The sequence below is a fragment of the Nasonia vitripennis genome (assembly GCF_009193385.2).
Source record: "Nasonia vitripennis strain AsymCx chromosome 3 unlocalized genomic scaffold, Nvit_psr_1.1 chr3_random0013, whole genome shotgun sequence".
Taxonomy (NCBI): domain Eukaryota; kingdom Metazoa; phylum Arthropoda; class Insecta; order Hymenoptera; family Pteromalidae; genus Nasonia; species Nasonia vitripennis.
In genome coordinates this window covers 288701-311111 of record NW_022279633.1, presented here as the reverse complement: position 1 = coordinate 311111, position 22411 = coordinate 288701, and the positions used below count along the sequence as shown (strand labels likewise).

The window sequence follows — 22411 nt, the reverse complement described above, 5'->3', positions numbered from 1 at the left end:
AACAGAAGACAAACGACAGAAAATTCATTCTATCGGATATCATAATACTGTCATTGTTGCCAAGGTGGCGCGCATGTACTTGCATAAAAGAGCTATGCGTGGACAAAGAGAAAGGGAAGGGGGAGAGCATAAGCCGTCTGCCTCAACTTTTTGGTGCCTAATTTTCACTGCTACTCTTGTTGCATTTTATGGCTTGATTACATTTTAATGTACAAACAAAATTTATAATAAAGATTAGTAGATTTCCCTATTAAATAAATAAAATTAAATTAATTTCGTTCAACAGGTGAATAATGAGGCTAACGACTTGAGAATTACGTTAAACAAGAAAAAAGAAAATGCAATAAAAGAAAGAATGAGAAAGATCGAAGAAAGAGAGAAGAGAAAAGAGATAGAAGAACGCGAAAGGATGAGAAAGATTAAGGAAACAGAGAAGAGAAGAGAGATAGAAGGACGAGAAATGATGGGAAAGATTAACGAAAGAGAGAGAAGAAGAGAAATAGAATATAGAGAAAAAGGAAAGAGCAAAACGAAGTAAAAAATGATAATGTTAAATTAATTTTTAATGATTGTACTTTTTACATTTCCAGAAAAATAAAAGTTTAAACAATTTTCATTGTCTAATTCCTCGTTTTCTTATTTTTTTCTTGGCTAATGATCTGCATACCCAGTAATAATCGAGTATTACTTTATTTATTCAGCTGAAAACAGGGTTTAATAATTTTGACGCTTCTTCATACGATGATTTGATAATTCAATTATAAATAATTACTGAATTGCATAATATTACAGTGGATCCTTATTGAATACTAGTCTATTAAATTCGCACAAAAAAAATATTGATTATTACATTTATTTATGTTTCGATTTCAAACTTTAGGGTAGTATTTGAGATTTAGCGTACAAAGCCTCTATCGGGCACGTGCAAACGCATTACTTTGCTCTGCGCCTTACTGAGACAGAAGGCAGAAACTGTAGCAAAATTTCTTCGCCGTGGCACATGTATTTCCTCATCAAACTAGGGCTTTATTATTTAATGTTGAGGTACCAAATAGTATATTGTGTACCAAGGGCGTAAAGTGGGCTTTTTTAGGCCGAGTGTGGATTTTGCAGTACGAGTCAAGGCGAGTTAGCCCGAGCCGAAGGCGAGGGCGTTTATGAGCCGCAGACGAGTACTGCAAAATACACGAGGCCAAAAAGCCCACTTAGCCCTTGTTGCACACCATATTTTATGTAACGCGCGGACATATTTTCGCGTTTTTTCGTACGTGTTAAGAGGGACTGATGTGACTAGTTTTTGACACGGCAACCGTGCTCTTGTCTTGTTCAAACATTATATAAAATAAATAAATAATGCAAATTTATCAAAATCAACTTTTTTTTTTTAAATTACAAAAAAAATTTTTTGCTGGCAATAAAGACTTTTTAGCGGGCAATAAAGGCCATTATTGCCCGCTGTTTGAATATGCGGGCAATAAAGGTTTTTATTGCCCGCTAAAATAACTTTTTTGCCCGCCGGTCAAAAAAGAGTCATTTTAGTCCTTATTAATAGGTACGAAAAACGCGAAAATCGTTCGCGTGTTACATAAAAGCCATTAAAATATCACTTATAAACTCTTGAACGTGAGACATTTACTTGTCGGAGTGTTTTCCAACTAATTCATATATCTTTCGCAGGCATCTTGTCTTTGCTAATGTTGCACGAGCAGACGACGTATCGGTGTAATTTTGCATTATTTATTTAAACGCGTTGGAGTGTTATTTTCCTAAATTTCGATAACATGCCACCTGCAGAAAAATCCAAAGAATATTTTGCAACAAACAGATTTATAATTTAGTATTAAATAAAGCTGTAATCCGTCAAGAAAAATCGCGTGTTCTCATTGGTCAATTTCGTTAATTAATAGATAACGGGTTTTAGAATTTTTATTAACATTTTAAAATTTGATTATTAATCACCCAAAAATCATGTGATTATCATGTGATAATCGCGTGATAATTTTGTCGATAACTTTACATAATAATCACGTGATAATTAGTTTAGTTTTAATATATATTAATAAAAATACAGAAAAAATTTTGTAAGCCATAAACATTAAACAATTTCTTTAAGGATTGCATAACTTTTTAGAGGAGAAATCATAATTATAATACTAAGATATAGAATGGTGAGGATAACTACAAAACTTATAGTTGCCAATATTTTAACTTGTAAAAGGTGTTTTTTTGAACTGATGAGTTACGTTTAAAAGTAGGTACTGTAATTATATTGCTGAGAAATTTAAATTTTAATGATGGGCTTTGTAATGATACTCGATAAATAGTAAGGAAAATGATGCAAGTCTGTATACAAGCAGAAATAATTAGCGGTAAACAATTTGGTAAAGTGGCTTCAATACCACGGATTGATTTAACTTCTTTAAAAGAAGAAATTTCTGAAATGACAAGACGACAGTTTCCAATACGATTAGGATATGTCGTGACAATCAACAAATAACAAGACCAAACATTTAACAAAGTTGGTGTCTATTTACTAAATCCAGTTTTCAGTCATGGTCAATTTTAAGTAGCATTATCCAGGGTAACGTTAAAAAAAAATTAACAATTTTACTTTTAAAAAAATTAAGTTTGGAGGATAAAACTAAAAATAATGATGATTCAAATAAGATATATGTATAAGAAAAATATCGTATATCATGAAATATTAAATTAATAATAAACTAATAAAATATGTCTGTTATTGAGAAAAGATGTGAATGGATTCACGGCACACATATACCTTAAGTATACTTAAATAAAATAGTAGAAGTAGATATATATATTAATTAATAATAAACAAATAAATCATCTCCTATTATATATATATATATATATATATATATATATATATATATATATATATATATATATATATATATATATATATATATATATATATATATATATATATATATATATATATATATATATATATGTGTGTGTGTGTGCGTGTGTGTGTGTGGCGACACAACCAGTCCCGCCACAGCCGCGCTTAAGGCGCAAGTAGCTGCTACAGTCGAGAGCTTTGTACTGACCGGCCGAGTCCTCCAGCCGCACCGCTCCCACTAGCGGATTCAGCACCTCTCCCCTATCCACTCAACGGAAAGCCTCAGATGAAGCGTCGTGACGGAGCAACGGATTTTGTTTACCCAAGCACAAGTGTCTGTCAGAGCAAAGAGTTTTTATTGTATTAAGTAATTCATAGTTGTTGGAATAAATCCTAGTCTATTTTACGCAAGGAAATCATTCCAAGACCTCTGCTCAGCTTCCATCCTTCTGTCATCTCTCAGCCTTCTTCTTGGTGTGTTATTGGCTGCAGAAACCTTGCACCGGTGGTGAGACCCAAAAACATTAAGGCCCAAAAATTTAAGGCCCAAAAATTTTAAGGCCTGAAATTTTTAAAGCCCAAAAATTTTAAGGTCCATGATTATATCTACCTCATAGATGATGTCCAAGTGTCAGGGTATCTCCTAGATGTTAAAAAAAATGTACTTAGGAAATGATAACTCTGGCAACCATGAATTTTCAAACTGTGCTCAGCGTTACTATAATTAAATTTACTTCGTAGTTTCCTGATGATTAAATGAGATGCATACAAAATGTACATGATTTATTTATGGTACCACTCCTTAAACTATCCATAATCGTCCTATAATACGTATTTTAGTACATACATGTTGATGTTCTTTAGTACCTACTATTATACATACTACAGTACCTTTTATTGTGTGTACTGTTGTCTGCATAATTTTATATCTACCCTACTAAAAAACTTAGATAAGAATTACGCTAAATTGCATGAGTCTTATGTGATTCTCATATGATTCTTATGTGATTCTCATTCGACTTAAGTTAAATTTAGAAAAACGATTGTTAATTATATTATAAAGACCGTACTATATAGTAGGACGGGCTGCGCGAGTCTTACAAATAATTATTTATTCGCGAGAACTAGCCTTTGGCTCGAGAGTCTTTTCTGTTACTAAAGTTACACGCGGACTGTGGAATTGAGGATGTCCCGCGCTGCTAGTCTGCACGGACGCGTATTTTGCGTGCGGACGGTATTCTGTCCTAGACTGCGTTTGGCGGACGTGTGAATTTATTTGTTCTGAATGGGGTTTAGTTATTATTATCAATTTAATACACAAGGGTTTTATTTATATTGATTGTTACGTTTTTATTGGCCCAGAGCACTTCACAGACGTTCAGTTTACAGAGTTGACGGAGATTCACTATATTTAGCTTAGGATGTTGTCGTTTTACAGTTGTATTTAGTAAGTTTAGTCTTATTTATTTATTAATTATAAAGTACTTATGATTTATCTTAACAACTTACTATTATTAATATCCTGCGCACTCTAGATGGTTCTAATCACCCTTTGTGACAGATGCTGACTGTATTATCTACACGCGTTCACGTGGTAATTTAAAATAGAGATGGTCAAATGCTCTTGCTAACGCCGGAGATTCCACTCGACGAACCTTAGCTTGTACTTCTCTCTGTGGCACTGATCTGTATTCAAAGGGCTCTCCGGTGTATGCTATGCCGAGGGACGGATTTAGCACGCTCCCAAGTTGTTGGACGGATTTAGCACGCTCCAAACACTAACACTAGCAAACACCGCTGCTTCACCTTAGAATCAGTTGTAGCCGCCAGTGAGTAAGTCACTACGCAAAAAGGCGCTGCGTGGATGGGCTCCGGAGTTTTTAAAGTCTCGGTACCGATTCACGCAGTTATGAAATTAGATGACAAAGATCGTGGTAGTCCAATCAGCATTCGCCACAAAGGATCGACGCGTACACCTTGTAGTCGTCTTTCACGCGCACGAGGAGTGCTGGCACAGAGGTCAGAGCACTCACTCCGATTTTCGGCGCTCAGTTGTGTAATGTCGCAGTCGCATGCACCTGCAATCCGTATGCACTCTCTACGTGCTCACACGGTTGCCGGTTCGTAGGATGTACAAATATATAATTTAAGAGTATAAACGTGGAGCATTACAATATCATAATACATTAAACGAAAATGAAACAATTTTTTTCAATATTTTTATGTTGGTTTTTAATTGAAAATGAAAATAAAATTCTCAAAGATTGTACAATTATTTATTTTCTAATCTTGTTTTTGTTCTCAATTAAAAACTTTTTAGAAGCACAAATTTTACAAAGTGCTTTGTTTGAATATGCAGAAACAATACGTTATATTGTCTTAAGAGGGTCCCATAGTCAATAAAAAATATTAAAAAATCGCATTTTTCGAGGTTTTCTCGGCGACATATTCTTATAATAACTTGAAACTCTGCACAATGATGGATAATTATATTCCGGAGGGCAAGTAACTCTTGGTTTTTTGTAATTGTGCTTTATTTAAATGTTATAAGTATATTAATTATATTTTTGTCTGCTATTCTGTAGCGTGAAATTTGAATTTTTAATTGACTATGGGACCCCCTTAATCTCAAGTGTTTTAATTTGCATTTTCATAAAAACATCTATCTGCAAATTTTGTCGACAAAGCCATAGGGTTTGGTGTAGAATAGTTGTAGCAAAAACTGTTACGCTAGTCTATTTCTACATAATTAAACAAGTATCCACACAAAAAATTATACATTTTACATTGAAACACCGCGTGTATTTCTGATTCTTCAAAACTGAGTTGAGAATATCTGTCAAGATTATTAATTCAACACCTTTTCGTTGGTGATTTCAAATACACTGATACTATCTAATGTTTCTAATATCGACACACCTGCATGAAAATAGGATGATCAAAAATTCTACCACACATTTGAGCGCAACTAATGTGGCTGTGTGATATGCTATGTTCCACTTGGAGACCTGGCCAGACGTTGCCAGGGACCTCGTTATCTACCTTCCAGAAACAAGTAAACCGGGGAGTGTTTCAGTAGGATCCTGGTCGTGCGGTCGCTTAGCGTCTAGTTCGACCTTGCCGAGTTCGTGTCAGGTAGCAAGCTACGACTGGTTCTTACTCGGCTCTTTAGTCGCAAAGACTGACTTGCGTTTGAGAGCGAGAAGGAATGACCGTATGCGGCGACTTGTGGCGTAGTAGCACTGTCGTCGTGTGTAAGACTATGTCTTGACCGGTCGTACATCTTGCTCGTCTACGCACGAGGGTTTTGCTCAGCTAGCTGCAGCCCCGAGAACGGCAAGGAGAAAGGTTGGTTCAGGAGAATCGAAACACGTGAGTAGTAAAACGACACTATATTCTAGTTTAACTCTTTACAATTACAATCAGAAATTCGCGCGAATTATTAGATAGCCCGCAAACTCAGATAACTGTGACAACAGATATCGGTACAGAAAGAGATGCCCCGTGTGATTCGCGTGCGCCTTGAGGCTTGTGGAACAACCAGTAAACACACTCACTTTCACACTTTTGACGAACGCGAATTCCGCAAACGCCAGAACGACTTATTATTATAAGATGCCCGGTCACCTTACGCCTCGTGCATCTAGGTGCTGGTGCTAGATACTATGCTACGATTTTCACTAACTTCTTAATTCTATGCGAAGATAACCCGTAATTTATACAATGAACTAGATAGCCCTTTCCTCGGGACGGAAACACAAAGGTAAAGAAAAAGACAGTGATCTAAAGTTAACCAATGCACAAGCGAGATAATCCGAACCGTTCGCGAGACCGAAACGTGGAAACGCTTTTTACCTACGAGATGGATTCGACCGGAGAAAAAAATGACTCAATGACCTTACAAAGAAAATTAAAGAGCGAAATTGAGGTAAAGATCGTCACCGGGTCAAAGCTAAAGTATCAAGAAACACGTATGTAGAGGAGTAGTCGGGGCAGGCGATAGCCGGCTTGAGCGCTTGCGGCTCGCAGCCACCACTCTGCTCTCCCTAGCCGCCGTGCCGTGCGCGCGCTCATTAGTCAGAACCGCGACCGTCAAACTCTCGCAACATGCAGGCAACCTTTTGCTTGCAGACAACTAAGATAACTCCTAGACGTGGAACCCGTGGTGGCTCTCAATACTCCATTGTCAGGGCCCTTGACAAACGTGAGACGCTGTAGTTGTTGCTCCTGACGTTCGTGTGAGTGAGCTGCTATAACGCCGATCCTGCTGCATCAGACTTTCACGTAAGCAAACCCCACGAAGGGCTCTGCCGCCTGCATCAGCTATCTTACGGTGCGCGGGCCAACTTGAACGCCTTGTCGAGGTGCTGCTGCCGCGCCAATGTTGCTCGTCGTTTTCTCGCGTCTCTCACTTGCAAGTCGGTGACGCACGTTGTGCTATTTGTCCGCCGCGGCCAGTTCCCGTCTCTTGTCGTTTAATCGGAAAAAATAAACGACACAATTACTTACATGCATTTTCTCTTATTCACACAGCCTTGAGACGCTCTACCCCGACCGCTCTGAACCTCGTTGTTGCACGGCAAAATTTCGCCGTGTTACAGCGTGTAAAATAGGAGTAGAATCCGCAAGATAATGTCTCGGTTGATCCTCCGTCCCGTTCGGCTTCCCGCAGAAATGCGGCCCTTGAGGACAGTCCGCGACTTCGTATGCAGAGGGTACTGTTGGATTATCCAAGAGACAATGTATCGGCCGGTCATCAGACTCTATCGACTGCATGCAATGAACTGACTGATGGGGAGTGAGTGTCGCAGCTATAGTCCTGGAGCGCGGTCTTCAGAGAGAGTCTGATGCTCTTAGCTGCTGTCGCTCATCTCTATTGTAGATAAAGAAAAAGGCTCGCGGAATAAAGAGGTCCAGGGTTAAGTAGAGGTAAATTTAATTATTCTTAATGTTCTCTACTCTGATCCTCCGAGGCGGTGGCGTCTCGCTAGTTAAGTGTCGAGAGTACGGAGGGCGTTTGCAGTGGGCTGTGGTAGGGAGACTAATTCGCTCGCGCTCGAGCGCCTCCACTATTTTTGGACGTTCGGCACGATGCGCGACGCGTAACTCGGAGTGGGGAAAAATCGCGCGAAAGGGGCTATGAGAGACCATGTATCAACACTCCTCACATATTTCTTCTACGAAACACCAATATGTTCACAATTACGAAGCTTACTGCAGAAGACAGTAAAAATTATATCACTTATTAATATACATATAATTATATTTGCTGTAGGATTCATCGTAGTTGCAGCTTGCGTTATGACGTTTGAGACACGGGATAGTGCAGCAAAAGTTGTGCCAGCTCGATTTCGATTTAATCAAATTTCAACTATAAACAATGTTCAAAATCAGCAAAATCGGAAATCAACTTCCAGTCAAACAGCTAGATGGGATCATCAACTATGTAAATATAGGGCGAATAAAAGCTTAAGTCCTATGCATGAAATCTCAAGAAATCATATAGTTACTGAATTCATACAAATCTCGAAAGAGGCACATGAAAAAAAGATTAAACATCCATTTAGAAAAAGCCCTAGTGCGCCAAACCTTTTAGATAATAAATCTTCTAAGAAAAAACTACATAATCTCAGAGAAGGTTGCTTGATATTAAATCCTAAATTACTACGAAGGCATGCATTGTCTGTAGACAATTCCGGAGACAATTCAAAACAGGTAACAGCAATATCTTAAGCTTATTTCATTATATTTTTCTAGACTGTGTCGACATTATATATCTCTAAAAAAATTTACTTTTAAAAAAGTAAAAAAAAGGTAAGGCGAGTTTGATATATTCCGCAACGAAATTACAGATAGAAAAGAAATGAGATCAATTAAACAAAGTCTAGTTTATTATATTTAATCGTAATGAAGAGAGGAATAACTCTCAAGATAATTACTACATAACTCGCCTAACCTGTTACTTTTTTAAAAGTTAATTTTTTTTAGAGATTTCAATCCTTTTTAGTAAATTTTTTTGAGTATTTCATATTCGACGTCGTAAAAATAAAATAGTGGCATCTTTAGCACCTTTCGACCACAGCTTTTTTGTAACATTTTTATCACTAACGTGAAATCACTAATTGTTCTAATATACACCACCCTCAAATTATTTCTACACCTAGATACCAAAAACCGCGGGGCATACTACCTAGACCTCGTCATCGGCCACTCTGTACACCTAGACACCGCGTTTAAATAATTTTTACACCTAGACACCAAAAACCACGGGGCGAACTACCTAGACGTCATCATCGGCCACCCTGTACACCTGGACACCGCGTTCAAATGATTTTTACACCTGGACACCAAAAACCATAGAGCGCTCCACCTAGACCTCGTCATCGGTCACCCTGTATACCTAGACACCGCCCTTAAATGATTTTTACTTATAAACATCACAAACCACGGGGCGAACTATCTAGACGTCGTAATTGGCCACCCTGTACATCTAGACACCGCCCTTGAATGATTTTTACACCTATACACCAAAAATCCCGGAGCGCACAACCTAGACCTTGTTATTGGCCACCCTGTATACCTAGACACCGCCCTCGTATGATTGTTTCACCTAGACACTACCTAGACATTAAAAACCATAGAGCGCACTACCTAGACGTCGTCATCAGCCACCCTGTACACCTAGACACCATACTTAATTGATTTTTATACCAAGATACCGAACAAAACCTGAATCTTATCATCGGCTACCCTGGCAAGCTAGTTACTGTTACTGCTCCAGAACGCAGAGTATGCACCGGCAACCTCTTAATTCTAAATATCGTAATATATTATTATATTTTCTTGAGAAAGCAATTCCCATAGGTATATAGCTGTGCGGCCAACTTCACGGTCCTAACACTTCTTGCGGCTAACTTAACGGTCCTAACACATTTTGGGCTGAAAAAAAAACGTGATTTTAGCATTTGTGGATTATACACTCACATATTATAAAAATAAGCAGCCTTTTCACTAATATTTTCTTTGAAAATCATTGTTTAGCTTAGAAAACATTCTAATAAGCCAAAAAACCTTACTAACAGTAATTATAAGTATTTTTTTTTTTTTTTTTTTTTTGTATAAAGAAAAATTCGAACACCAATATAGAAGTAAATAGTGTCACGGGCACCGCGGCTTCGCCTGCTTCTTAAACTCGCCTTCGTGGCGCTGCCGCGCCACTTGATATAAAAATGCACTTGCCTTCTCGAATTTTGGAGCTAGATTTGACGCTCTTTTCGGAAAAGGCCCTCAAGTTATTAGAATAAGTGGTCAAATTTACCACAATATTTATACCTTACATCTAGATGAAAACGAAGCCAGAAGATATGGGCAAATTATATGGCAACTATACATCATCGATAATAAAATCACCTCGCAATCACTATTACAAACTAATGTCATGTTTTTCAATGTATGAAAGGAATTAGATAATTTCCATGTAAACATATACGCTAAATTATACAAAATGATGCACGAAGTAAAAATGGAAGAACAAAAATTGTTTGTAAAACAACAACGTTAAGTTTAATAGTAAATGATATTATAATGTATTTACCACGCAATTCTAATCATGATAAACGTAGATATAACGCAATAAAGTAGCTGTGGTATTTGTAGGTGAAAATGGTTAACCACCAGAAGATTGAGATGTATGTATATATTTAAAACATAGAGCACCTAATAATATATCGTACAATAGTAAATTGTGATCCTGTGTTATATTCACTTATGTATCCTAATAGAGGTTTTGGATGGATGCCCAATATGAAAAATAACAAAAACAATATTTTAATGCTACAATTTTATTGTCATAAATTCAGCATCAGAAACAATTTTATTCCTTACTTAAATTTAGAAAAATTTACTCGACAATACATTGTTGATACTTGGGTAAAAGTTGAAGGTTCACAATTATTTTTTAAAATAAAATTCAACACCATTTAAGGACAGATTTATACAAAGGTGTCATAAATCATTTAAAAAATAAAAGTAACGATGACAACAAAATTTGAGAAAAAATGAATCAACTATTGATAGACCTGATTTAGTAGCAAAAGTTTTTAATGCAAAAGTTAATGAATTATTAATAGTACATTACGATACGTGTGAACTAAGTGGCACTCTATTACACGGCGCGTAGTTAGATACCGCAGCACCGTGCAATAAAATGCCAACTTAGGTTCCAAGTATCGTATACTATTTTATAGCATCTGCCTGCTCTAACAAGTCCGCTATGCCACGACTATTCGTGACATAAGCAGTCCTTTACGGCACCGTGAGATTAGCGTCTTTGCTACGCTTAGACGATAAAGCACGGTGTAATAAAGGACTACTTAAAATAAAGGACACTTGTTTGCTGTCATTCATAAAAATCATAAACTGAACAATGCAGATGATGTTGATAAAGTTATAATTTCAGAAATACCTGATTAAATGAAATATCCAAGGTTACATAATATCGTTAAGCAATCAATGATACATGGCCATTGTGGTGAAAATAACTTAAATTCACCGTGTATGGATAGCAAAACAATAAAAAGTATACCAAAAACTTTCCGAAATAGTTTAATTAGTAAACTACCTCTAATAATACTGGATATCCCTTTTATCGACGAAGTAACAATGGAAAACAAATTCGATTCAATAAAAACAATATAGCTCATAATCGATTTGTAGTTCCATACACCCGTATTTATTGTTAAAATTCAATTGTCATATTGTTGCGTCGCAACACGGCTCACGAGGTGGTGGCAGCACCTGCCGGGCGCTTCGTTCTTGCGCGCGCATTCGCGCCACGTTTTTTGACATCTTCCCGTGCGGGTGCATGCCAGTCAGTCAGTCGACAGCCATTCCAACGAGCGGAAGTCTTCCTCGTTGTTGACTTTGCTTTACGCGATTACGATTATAAAGTTCAAACTAATATCGCGAGTTTAATATTCAATTAAATCGCATTTTATTCATAACCGACCCACGAGCGGTTTGCCTTTGTTGTGGCCTAGCGACGTATATACGGGACCCCACGAGTCGCGTGTTGCGTTCATCAACCGACCCACGTTCGGTTTTCTTTTCTTTTGTCAAACTGTGACAGCAACAATAAAATTGAACAATCGTGTGTGCATGTGAATGTGTGATTTGCGTGTACCGCGTGTTGCGTGCGCGCTCAACGGCGTTTTTCTTTGTGTCGACTTCACTCGCAGTTTTGTATTCTTAATCAACGTTTTTTTTCTTGTGTTCTTCTTAATAAATTGGGTTTTTTATGTCTGCGGACTTTTTCCCATAAAAAGTGTTATTTTATTTAACTTCCCTCAAAAATATTAAAATCAGTGAAAATCGTAAAATCAGTAATAATAAAATCATTCGAATCTCAATATAGCTAAAAACTTAATTCGGTCTTGTCTGCTCTCAAGGCAAACAAAGACTTCGCGAAATAACTTCTTTTTTTGATGAAGAAATTATTTTGCAATTTCTTCATGGTGCCTCCTGTGAGGTCTTTCCTCACTATCGTTCGCGAGTGACGTCACACAAACAAGTGCCGACCCGTTGTGCGCGTGGCAACCGGTGTATCGGTGGCGATTCTGCGAAAAACTCTCGCGTCATAAAGGGCCGAAAGTTTCGTCGAGCGTGACGTCATCCAACTCTATCAACATCATCATTGTCTTGCCGCCGTCACTCCACGACCAGGTCACCTCTCCACCCAGCTGGCCATCTCGTCGTGAAGGATGTCCAGGATTGTGATTAAGATAAGTTTTTGTTTCAATTCTCTCGCCTCTATTAATCATATACTTGCATTCGTTTGAGTTTTCCGCAAGCGTTTTTTCGAATAGTTATCCGATTATTATATTTTGTTTTCCGGAATCGTTTTCTCCACGGTTTCGGAAATTTATTAGGACATTGCGTTGCTTCGTTATTCGAAAATAACGATTCGCAATTAGTTATCTTTTCTTGGTCAATTTAATTGAATTTTATAAAGTTTTTTTTTTTTTATTTTTTATTGCCTTGTATCATCCTTTCACTTCGTTATAATTTAAATTTTTTATAATAATTAATCAAGTTCTTGAATTTATTCCTTTGCTTGGACTAGAGTAACTTCAGTAAATTAAAATCATTTTGTGTAATCTAAAGGCCAAGCAATTTTTTCGTATAACTAGCTTTTTACGTTATTTAAAAGTTTATTTTCCTTTTTTGGTTACATTCATATTTTTCAACAATGTCTCTCACTGCTGACCAAAGCAAGCGTGTTGCATACATTCAACAAAAATATAAGTCACTCGAATCTCAAATAGCGAGAGTCGAAACTTATGTCAAGGGTGCCAACCCAGAGGCAACCAATGCTAAGTTAAGGTTGGATATTTTGTCTTCATTACACAAGGAGTACATGAAGTACAATGATGAACTTTCCCAGTTAAATCCCGACAATCCTTCGATAGGTTCGTTTCCCGATCTCTCTGATCGTTATTTTGAGGTTGGAGCTGCTGTTGAGAAACTTCAACGGAGTGTTGATCCGCCAATCCCAATTGCGAATTCCACTCTGAATGCGAGTACAATCGTTCTCGCGGAGCATCAGGCTCTTCCCAAAATTCCTCAGGTATCACTGCCTATGTTTGACGGTAATCGTGAAACTTGGTCCCATTTCAAGAGCAAATTCACCACGCTCGTCCATACTCGTACGGACATATCGGATGCCGTGAAGGCCGGTCAGTTGTTTTCTCTGCTCACAGGAGCGGCTTTAGCAAAGGTGTCCCATTACGATCCGTGTGAAGCCGATTATCAGAAGGCTTGGACCAGTCTTCTCAGTTTTTACGATCAAAAGCGTATCGTCGCTAATCAACATTTAGATGCTCTGTTAGATCTTCCTCGCTTGCAGAAGGCGTGCGATGAGGATTTGTCATCTCTGGTGGACAACGTTCGCCAACGTCTCAATATTCTTGAGCGCTTGGGAAGAGCGCCTAGCGAAGATTTAGTTGTTAGGATAATAGAGAGGTGTCTACCTCCTGCAGTTTCTAGTAGATGGCAAGATAGACTAGAACCCAATGCTTTCCTTAAGTTGGAAGATCTTCTCAAGTTTATTGACAATACAGTGTTCAAACTGCAATCTCTGCATGGCACTTCTTCGACTGCTCCCAATAGCAGAAAACGTTCTGGGGAAGCCGTTCCGCAATCGCATTCTAAGAACCCGAAACAGAACGCTCGTTCTCTGGTCACTTCTGGAGTGTCTTCAACTTCTCAAGCTTCTCAAATCACTTGTCCAAAATGCAAGGGCGAACACAATTTATTCAGATGTGTTGATTTTGAGAAGCTGTCCGTTTCAGAACGATGGAAATTCGTAAACAGCAATAAGGTGTGCCGCAATTGTCTCGGAAAACATCCTTTTCCATGCAAGAGTGAACACCGTTGCAAGAAGTGTTCGAAGGCTCATCACACAAAACTCCACAATGATAAGGGTTCTGGATCGCAGTCGTCGAAGGCGCCAGAGGCGTCAAAGACTTCTGAATCTTCAACTAAAGAGGTTCCTAATTCTTCGAATCCTCAATCATGACTCCATGGATACACATATACTTCTGTTGCTTTTCCCATGGACTCTCAATTGATGACAACTGCTGTTGTCAAGATTCAAGATTTTCGAGGAAATTTTATCGTGGCACGTGCTCTGCTTGATACCTGTTCCAACGTAAATCTAGTTTCAGAAAAATTTGCTAAAAAATTAAATTTAATAGAACATTCTTGCCTCGTTAACATAGGAGCAGTTGACCAACTGTGCACTGTTTCAAAGAGTCAAATTTCAACTACTTTGCAATCGAGTTATAACAAATTTCAAGCTAATTTACACCTTTTGCTAGTTCCGAATATCGCAGAAGCCGTGCCTAACGAAGCTTTTCCTCGCGATCGTTTTGACATCCCGAAACATATTCAACTCGCCGATCCTCAGTTTCATTTGCCTAAACCCATCGATCTGCTCCTTGCTTCTAAAACTACTTTGTCCACCTTTGCGGTAGGACAGATTAAATTGCGTAACGAGGAAACTCGATCGGAGATCATCCTACAAAAAACTAGGTTAGGATGGTTAGTAGCTGGAGGTGTAGACCCGCTTACTTCTTCAAAACAAGCTTCATGTAACATCGTTAAAGTGGACAAACTTCTCGAACGTTTTTGGCAAATCGAAGAATTTCCTAATGAACCCGTAAGATCTCGGGAAGAAATAGCTTGCGAAGAGCATTACGTCGCTCACACCACTCGTGACCCTGTCTCCGGTAGATACACGGTTCGCTTACCCTTTAAGGACAACAAGTTTGAGTTAGGTAGTTCTCGATCACAGGCCCTTCGTCGTTATTATTCTCTTGAACGAAGGTTCGAGAAAGATCCTAAGTTAAAGGCTGACTATTACAAAGTTATGGAAGAATACATCACTTTAGGTCATATGACTCCTAATGACGACACCGAAGACGGCTGTTATCTGCCTCATCACGTTGTGGTCAAGGAGTCCAGCGAAACCACGCAGTATAGGGTTGTTTTCGATGCTTCCTCTAAAACTTCGACAGGCATTTCGCTTAATGATATTCTCCTTGTGGGTCCCACTATTCAAAACACCATCTTCGAGCAAGTTTTACGTTTTCGTAGCCATCTATTCGTTGTAACAGCGGACATCGAAAAGATGTACCGTCAAATTCTTGTCCATCCAGAAGATCGAAAATTCCAAAAGGTACTTTGGCCTGATCCAAAAACAGGAAAATTGAGAACTTGGGCATTAAATACCGTCACTTTTGGCATGGCTGCTGCCCCTTTCTTAGCAATACGCACAATTCATCAACTCGCTCACGATGAAGCGAAGGATTTTCCTCGAGCTAGCAAATTGCTTATTCGCGACTTTTACGTCGACGACTTTGTATCCGGAGCGGATTCGTTCGAGGAGATTTTAGCCATTCGTGACGAAATGATTGCGTTGCTGCGTCGAGGCGGTTTTCTGATTCGAAAATGGGCATCGAACCATCGATCTATTTTGGACAAAATAGATTCAGGAGTTTTCGAGTTGGATCACATGGTCAAAGAGACTCCAATCCAGAAAACGCTGGGAATCATTTGGGATTCCGAGAATGACCAATTAAAATATACAGTTGTAAAAATGGATAACGAGACTACTGTGACCAAGCGAAGGCTCCTATCAGAGATATCCAAGATCTTTGATCCTCTTGGATTGTTAGGACCAATTATCTTGTATGCTAAGGTGTTGATGCAAGACTGTTGGAAATCTAAGGTAAATTGGGATGAATCTCTTTCTCAGGATGTCTATACCAAATGGCATTCGTTTTCTATTCAGTTGCCTCTTCTTACGGAATTCTCAATTCCTCGCACAATTTTGATTGCGAATCCCATTAGGAGCGAGCTTCATGGATTTTGCGATGCTTGTATTTCTGGATACGGAGCATGTCTATTTGTCAAATCATCTGACGCTCTTGGACATGTCTCTATTCGATTGCTTTGCAATAAATCTAGAGTGGCTTCTCTGAAGGGACTTACCATTCCTAAGCTAGAACTCAGCGCGGCTGTAGTTCTTCGAAAGCTCCTTTCTGAGTCTAAATCTCAACTCCATTTTTCCATTGATCAGATCTACCTTTGGTCCGATTCAACCATCGTTCTCTTTTGGTTAAAGAAATCTCCTCACGTATTGCAAACTTTCGAGGCTAATCGGGTATCGTACATCCAATCGTTACCAGACATCGTGCATTGGCGACATGTTAAGTCTGAAGACAATCCAGCTGACTCACTTTCCAGAGGCCAATTACCATCTGAATTTCTAGCTAATTCTTTGTGGAATTCTGGTCCTGATTGGTTACGTCTTCCCGAAGGAGAATGGCCTGAATCATCCACTCCTTGCTCATCGGTAACTCTAGGTCTCAAAAGGGCTGGTTGTTTTCTTACCAAGCCTGCATACAGCGAAATCTATTTGCGTTTCTCGAGTTTTGAACGATTTGTGAGGGTTGTTGCTTTTATTCTGCGTTGGAAACGAATCAGATCTCAAAAGAAACCAGAACGGTTGTTCCCAGAGATCTCCGAATCGAAGGATAGGATTTCCAAGATTCTCCAGTTGATCCGACCATTGGAGGTCTCTGAATTATTAAATTCAGAAGATCAAATCATATTCATGGTTCAATCCGAAAATTTTTCAATTGAAATTCGTCAATTGAAAAAATTTCCCAATCTCAAAACTTGGTTAGGCAGTTTACATCCTTTTATCAAAGACGACAAGTTACTTCGGGTAGGGGGTCGTTTGAAATTGTCGGATCTTCCATACAATCAAAAACATCCAGTTTTACTTCCTAGTAAACATCCGGTTACAGATATGATTATCCGCCAGGTTCATCGTGTCAATCTCCACGCTGGAATTCAATCCACTCTTTCTTCCATCAGATCGAAGTATTGGATTCTCAATGGAAAAAACCAAGTGCGGAATGTTGTTAGACATTGTGTGGAGTGTATTCGTCAACGGCCAACAATCGTTCATGCTCAAATGGCCGATCTACCCAAGACTCGAATAAATGAATCGCCAGCTTTCTCTCATGTAGGAGTAGATTTCTTTGGTCCAATCTTAATCAAAGAAAAAAAGGATCGAAATAGGTCGTTCATCAAAACCTATGGCTGCGTTTTTGTGTGTCTAGCTTGTAAGGCCGTACATATCGAACTGGCGACCGATCTTTCCTCTGAAGGTTTCATGGCTGCCTTTGATCGGTTCATCAGCCGCAGAGGAGTCCCCGAACATGTTTATTCGGACAATGGCACTAATTTCGTTGGGGCTAGTAACGAACTTCGTGAAGTTTATGATCTTTTTGAAACTCCAGAATTTCGAAAGACAATAGGCACTTATGCCATTGCCAAACGGATAGAGTGGCATTTCAATCCACCTCTGTCTCCTCATTTCGGAGGTATTTGGGAAGCAGCTGTCAAAAGCTTCAAACACCATCTTAAGCGTGTTCTCAAGGATCAGAAACTCACTTACGAACAGATTAACACTCTTCTCATCCAAATTGAGGCAATCCTCAATTCTCGTCCTCTCTGTTCGCTTTCTACTGACCCCAACGATCCTGTGTCCATTACTCCTGCTCATCTATTAGTAGGACGTCCATTCAATGTCTTACCAGAAAAATCTGTCTTTTCAGTTCCAGGCAATCGACTCTCGACGTACAAATTCCTTACCAAAATGCGCCAGGACTTCTGGAATAAATGGCATAAGGAGTACCTGCATGAATTGCAAACCCGCCAAAAATGGCATGACTCTACTGCGGAACTCATCGTTGGATCGGTGGTGATTCTAATGGACGATATCACCTATTGTTCAAGATGGCCACTGGGTGTGATCGTCGAGGTACATCCTGGGAGTGACGGCATCGCTCGAGTAGCTTCTGTCAAGACTTCAACCGGCATCTACAAGCGTAACATCACCCGTTTGTGTATTCTTCCCACGACTTAGATTAGCAAATTGTTATGACCGTTAGCGACCGCATCGGAACCTCACCATTAGCGTCGTTTTGTAATGCCGATTTTTGCCACAGATGTGCGCGATTTGGCTTGCCATAAACGAGTTGAGCCACGTCGTATTCTGTGTAGCACCTTATATACCTGGCCCGCGAGAAGTAGATCCGGAATTTCTACTGCCAGAAGCTCAGGAGTCAAGCGCGAAGCTTGGCTTTTGCGACGCGATGCTTAATACGGAAAATTCGGGTATTAGGTTTCAAGATGGTTGAGGTTCCCTCTAGTTATTAAGTAGTATTTTATCTTCATAGGTTTAAGCTATCTCTTGTAAATATTGTTCATTAGGATAATCATCTGTGATCAACAGATCAGTCACTCCAAAGGAAACTGATCTTTTACTTGTCTAGTCTGTTCCTTGTCAAGTAAAATCAAGATTAGCGTTAAAATGTAAGTTTAACGTTCGTAAATATGTTATTGTTCGTCGATATAATTAGTTATAAACTTCATGTTGCGATTAATTAAGCGTTGCTTGTATCTTTTTTGAACTCTATTTGCGTCATCTCGTAAAATTATAACTCCGATTCTGCAATCTTCCCCGGGAGTATGTTGCGTCGCAACACGGCTCACGAGGTGGTGGCAGCACCTGCCGGGCGCTTCGTTCTTGCGCGCGCATTCGCGCCACGTTTTTTGACATCTTCCCGTGCGGGTGCATGCCAGTCAGTCAGTCGACAGCCATTCCAACGAGCGGAAGTCTTCCTCGTTGTTGACTTTGCTTTACGCGATTACGATTATAAAGTTCAAACTAATATCGCGAGTTTAATATTCAATTAAATCGCATTTTATTCATAACCGACCCACGAGCGGTTTGCCTTTGTTGTGGCCTAGCGACGTATATACGGGACCCCACGAGTCGCGTGTTGCGTTCATCAACCGACCCACGTTCGGTTTTCTTTTCTTTTGTCAAACTGTGACAGCAACAATAAAATTGAACAATCGTGTGTGCATGTGAATGTGTGATTTGCGTGTACCGCGTGTTGCGTGCGCGCTCAACGGCGTTTTTCTTTGTGTCGACTTCACTCGCAGTTTTGTATTCTTAATCAACGTTTTTTTTCTTGTGTTCTTCTTAATAAATTGGGTTTTTTATGTCTGCGGACTTTTTCCCATAAAAAGTGTTATTTTATTTAACTTCCCTCAAAAATATTAAAATCAGTGAAAATCGTAAAATCAGTAATAATAAAATCATTCGAATCTCAATATAGCTAAAAACTTAATTCGGTCTTGTCTGCTCTCAAGGCAAACAAAGACTTCGCGAAATAACTTCTTTTTTTGATGAAGAAATTATTTTGCAATTTCTTCACATATTAATGTTGAAGTATGTTTAACTATTCAATGTGTCAAATATTTATTTAAATATTGTTATAAGGGATATGATTGTGTATTTATAATAATGAGTCAAGGTAATACTGGAAACGAATGCGAAGAAGAAAATTTCAACTCTGATGAAATAGAACAATATTTAAATTACAAGATATGTAAGCCCTCCAGAAGCAATGTATCGTCTACTGCAATATGCAATGTTCGTTTTATCATATGTAATTTACCGATTAGCTGTGGATTTAAAAAGCAGTTGTAATCAACAGTTTGTATTCTTTAAGGAAGGATCAGAAGAAGAGTTGATTAATAAAAACTTAAACCCAACTTTGACTGCATGGTTTGAACTAAATGCAAACGATCCGCGAGCTAGACAGTACTTGTATGTTGATATACCATATTTTTACGTTTTTAATAAAAAAACAAAGAAATGGACACCAAGAAAAAAAGTTTGGAAGCCAATTATAAGCAGAATGTACTTTGGAGATCCGAAGGATCGTGAAAGATTTTTTTTAAGATTATTATTATTACATATAAAAGGGGCTCAATCTTGATTAAGAATGGAAGAAATGCTGAGAAGAAGAAATCAAGGTTGAATTTCCTAAAGCTCTGTGTAACCTGTTTGGTTATATATGCGTATTTCATCACCCGGTAAATATTAAAGAAGTATTTAAAAAATATAAAGCATATTTTTACAGTCCATCGTTAACTTAAGACATAGGTGAAAATACCTCACTGAAACATATCAATTCTATTTTAACAAGTCACGGGTATAAACTGACTGATTCCAATTTACCTAAATTTCCACAATATTTTAAAAGATTCGTATATTTTTAAATATTTTATAATAATATTAATGATATATTTTGTAAATATTGCTGAGATACATTTTAATTTCGTTCACAAAAAAAATTGAGATAAAATATTATAAAAAATTAAAAATAATATTTTTAAGCATATTTCAAAAGGGTAGTAAAATATTTTGAATAAATATATAACTACAAGAGTTTGATACATTCTTTCAAAGATTTTGTAATTTTGCATTCATATTTTATCTAAATGTGTACATAAATCGTTATTAAATGTATCTAAAAACATTTTCATAATTATTTGTTAGAAACATTTTAATTTGGTTCACGAAAATATATAGGAATAAAATATTATAAAAAATGTTAAAAACATTTAAAAATAATAATTTTCAAACATATTTTAGAAGGCAAGTAAAATAAATATTAAATTATGAGATTTTGATACATTTTTTTTTTTCAAGATTTTAAAATATTTTATAAATATTATGCAGATACCTTTTTTATTTGGCAAAAGCAACATATTGATAAAATATTTTAATACATTTTTATAATCTTTTCAAGGCATATTACTCAGCATTATTTTACAATATTCATAATAGTATATTGTGTACCAAGTGCGTAAAGTGGGTTTTTTAAGCTGAGTGTGGAGTTTGCAATATGAGTCAAGGCGAGGTGGCCTGAACCAAAGGCGAGGGTGGTTACGTGCCGCAGACGAGTACTGCAACCACACGAGGCCAAAAAGCCGACTTAGCCCTTGGTGCACACCATATTTTTTGTAACGCATGTATACTGATTTCCTCGTTAACGCACACGCATACACACATGTACATAATTATACACACACACACATATGTATATTTGATCTGAAGTAATGACCATTTTCTTTAAAAGTCATAGTTGCCCTCTAAATTGCTGACGAGAAATCCACTCCAACTGCTGACTGCAGCTGTAAATAATAAAAGCAAAAACATATTTACACATATATAGCAATGTCGCTCTTGAGTTACTAGAAATTGTACCATCGATAAAGCAGAAGTAAAACTTATCTGATTTCAGTAGAGATTAGCATTAACAAGATACATTATATGGAGAGTCCTTTTCTCAGTAACTCGTATAACGGGCTCATTAAAATAGCATAATTTTTTTATAAATCTAGCATTATACGTGAGAGCGCCAATAAAAGATTGCAGTTCTTTTACATTTGACGGAGCTTTCATATTGATGATTGCATCAATTACTCCTCGCGATACTTAACCCGTTTTCGTCTAACTGGTATTCTAATAATTGAACTCCATTCTTTGCAAATTCACATTTTACTGTTTTAAGTGTTAATCCACTTTCTTGAAAACGACTTAAAACTGCGAGCAATCTTTTATCGTGCTCCTCGCGCGATGTCCCCGACACGAAAACATCGTTGAAATACGTTTCTACGCCCTCAATTCCACTTAAAACTTTCTCCATTTCCCTCTGAAATAATCCGTGAACTGACGCTATCCCGTATGGTAGTCTATTATATCGGTACAGACCCTTATGTGTCATTGTTGTAGTCAAGTTTTTTGACTGTTCATCCAGTTCGATTTGCTGATACGCGTGCGCTAATGTCACGTCGTGCGGTTTTTTCAATATTTAAAAAAATTTTTAAACTTTAATTTTTAAAACATAAATGCGTACGTGACGCTCGTCCAGAGCAAATTCGGAGATGCGGGCCTGAAGAAAGAAAGCGAGGGACAGATAGCCCTATCATAAACCTCTTGAGCTGCGCGCATCAGCGAGAGGCATCAGAGGATGCACTACAATAGCAATAGTAAAGTTTTTCTGCGCATTATTCGGTACGAGAAAGTTTTCAGCGCGACGGACAAAGCGC

The 22411-nt window shown here is 38.0% G+C and overlaps 2 protein-coding genes across 2 annotated transcripts; both read left to right on the top strand.

The window, feature by feature from the left end:
* Positions 1-13112: 13112 nt before the first annotated feature.
* Positions 13113-14441, top strand: LOC116416900. The gene has a single exon (XM_031927166.1). The coding sequence runs from the start codon at positions 13113-13115 to the stop codon at positions 14439-14441; it is 1329 nt and encodes a 442-aa protein (XP_031783026.1).
* Positions 14442-14477: 36 nt separating this feature from the next.
* On the top strand, positions 14478-18365 carry LOC116416899. The gene has a single exon (XM_031927165.1). It carries the CDS (start codon positions 14478-14480, stop codon positions 18363-18365), a length of 3888 nt encoding a protein of 1295 aa, XP_031783025.1.
* Positions 18366-22411: the final 4046 nt, after the last annotated feature.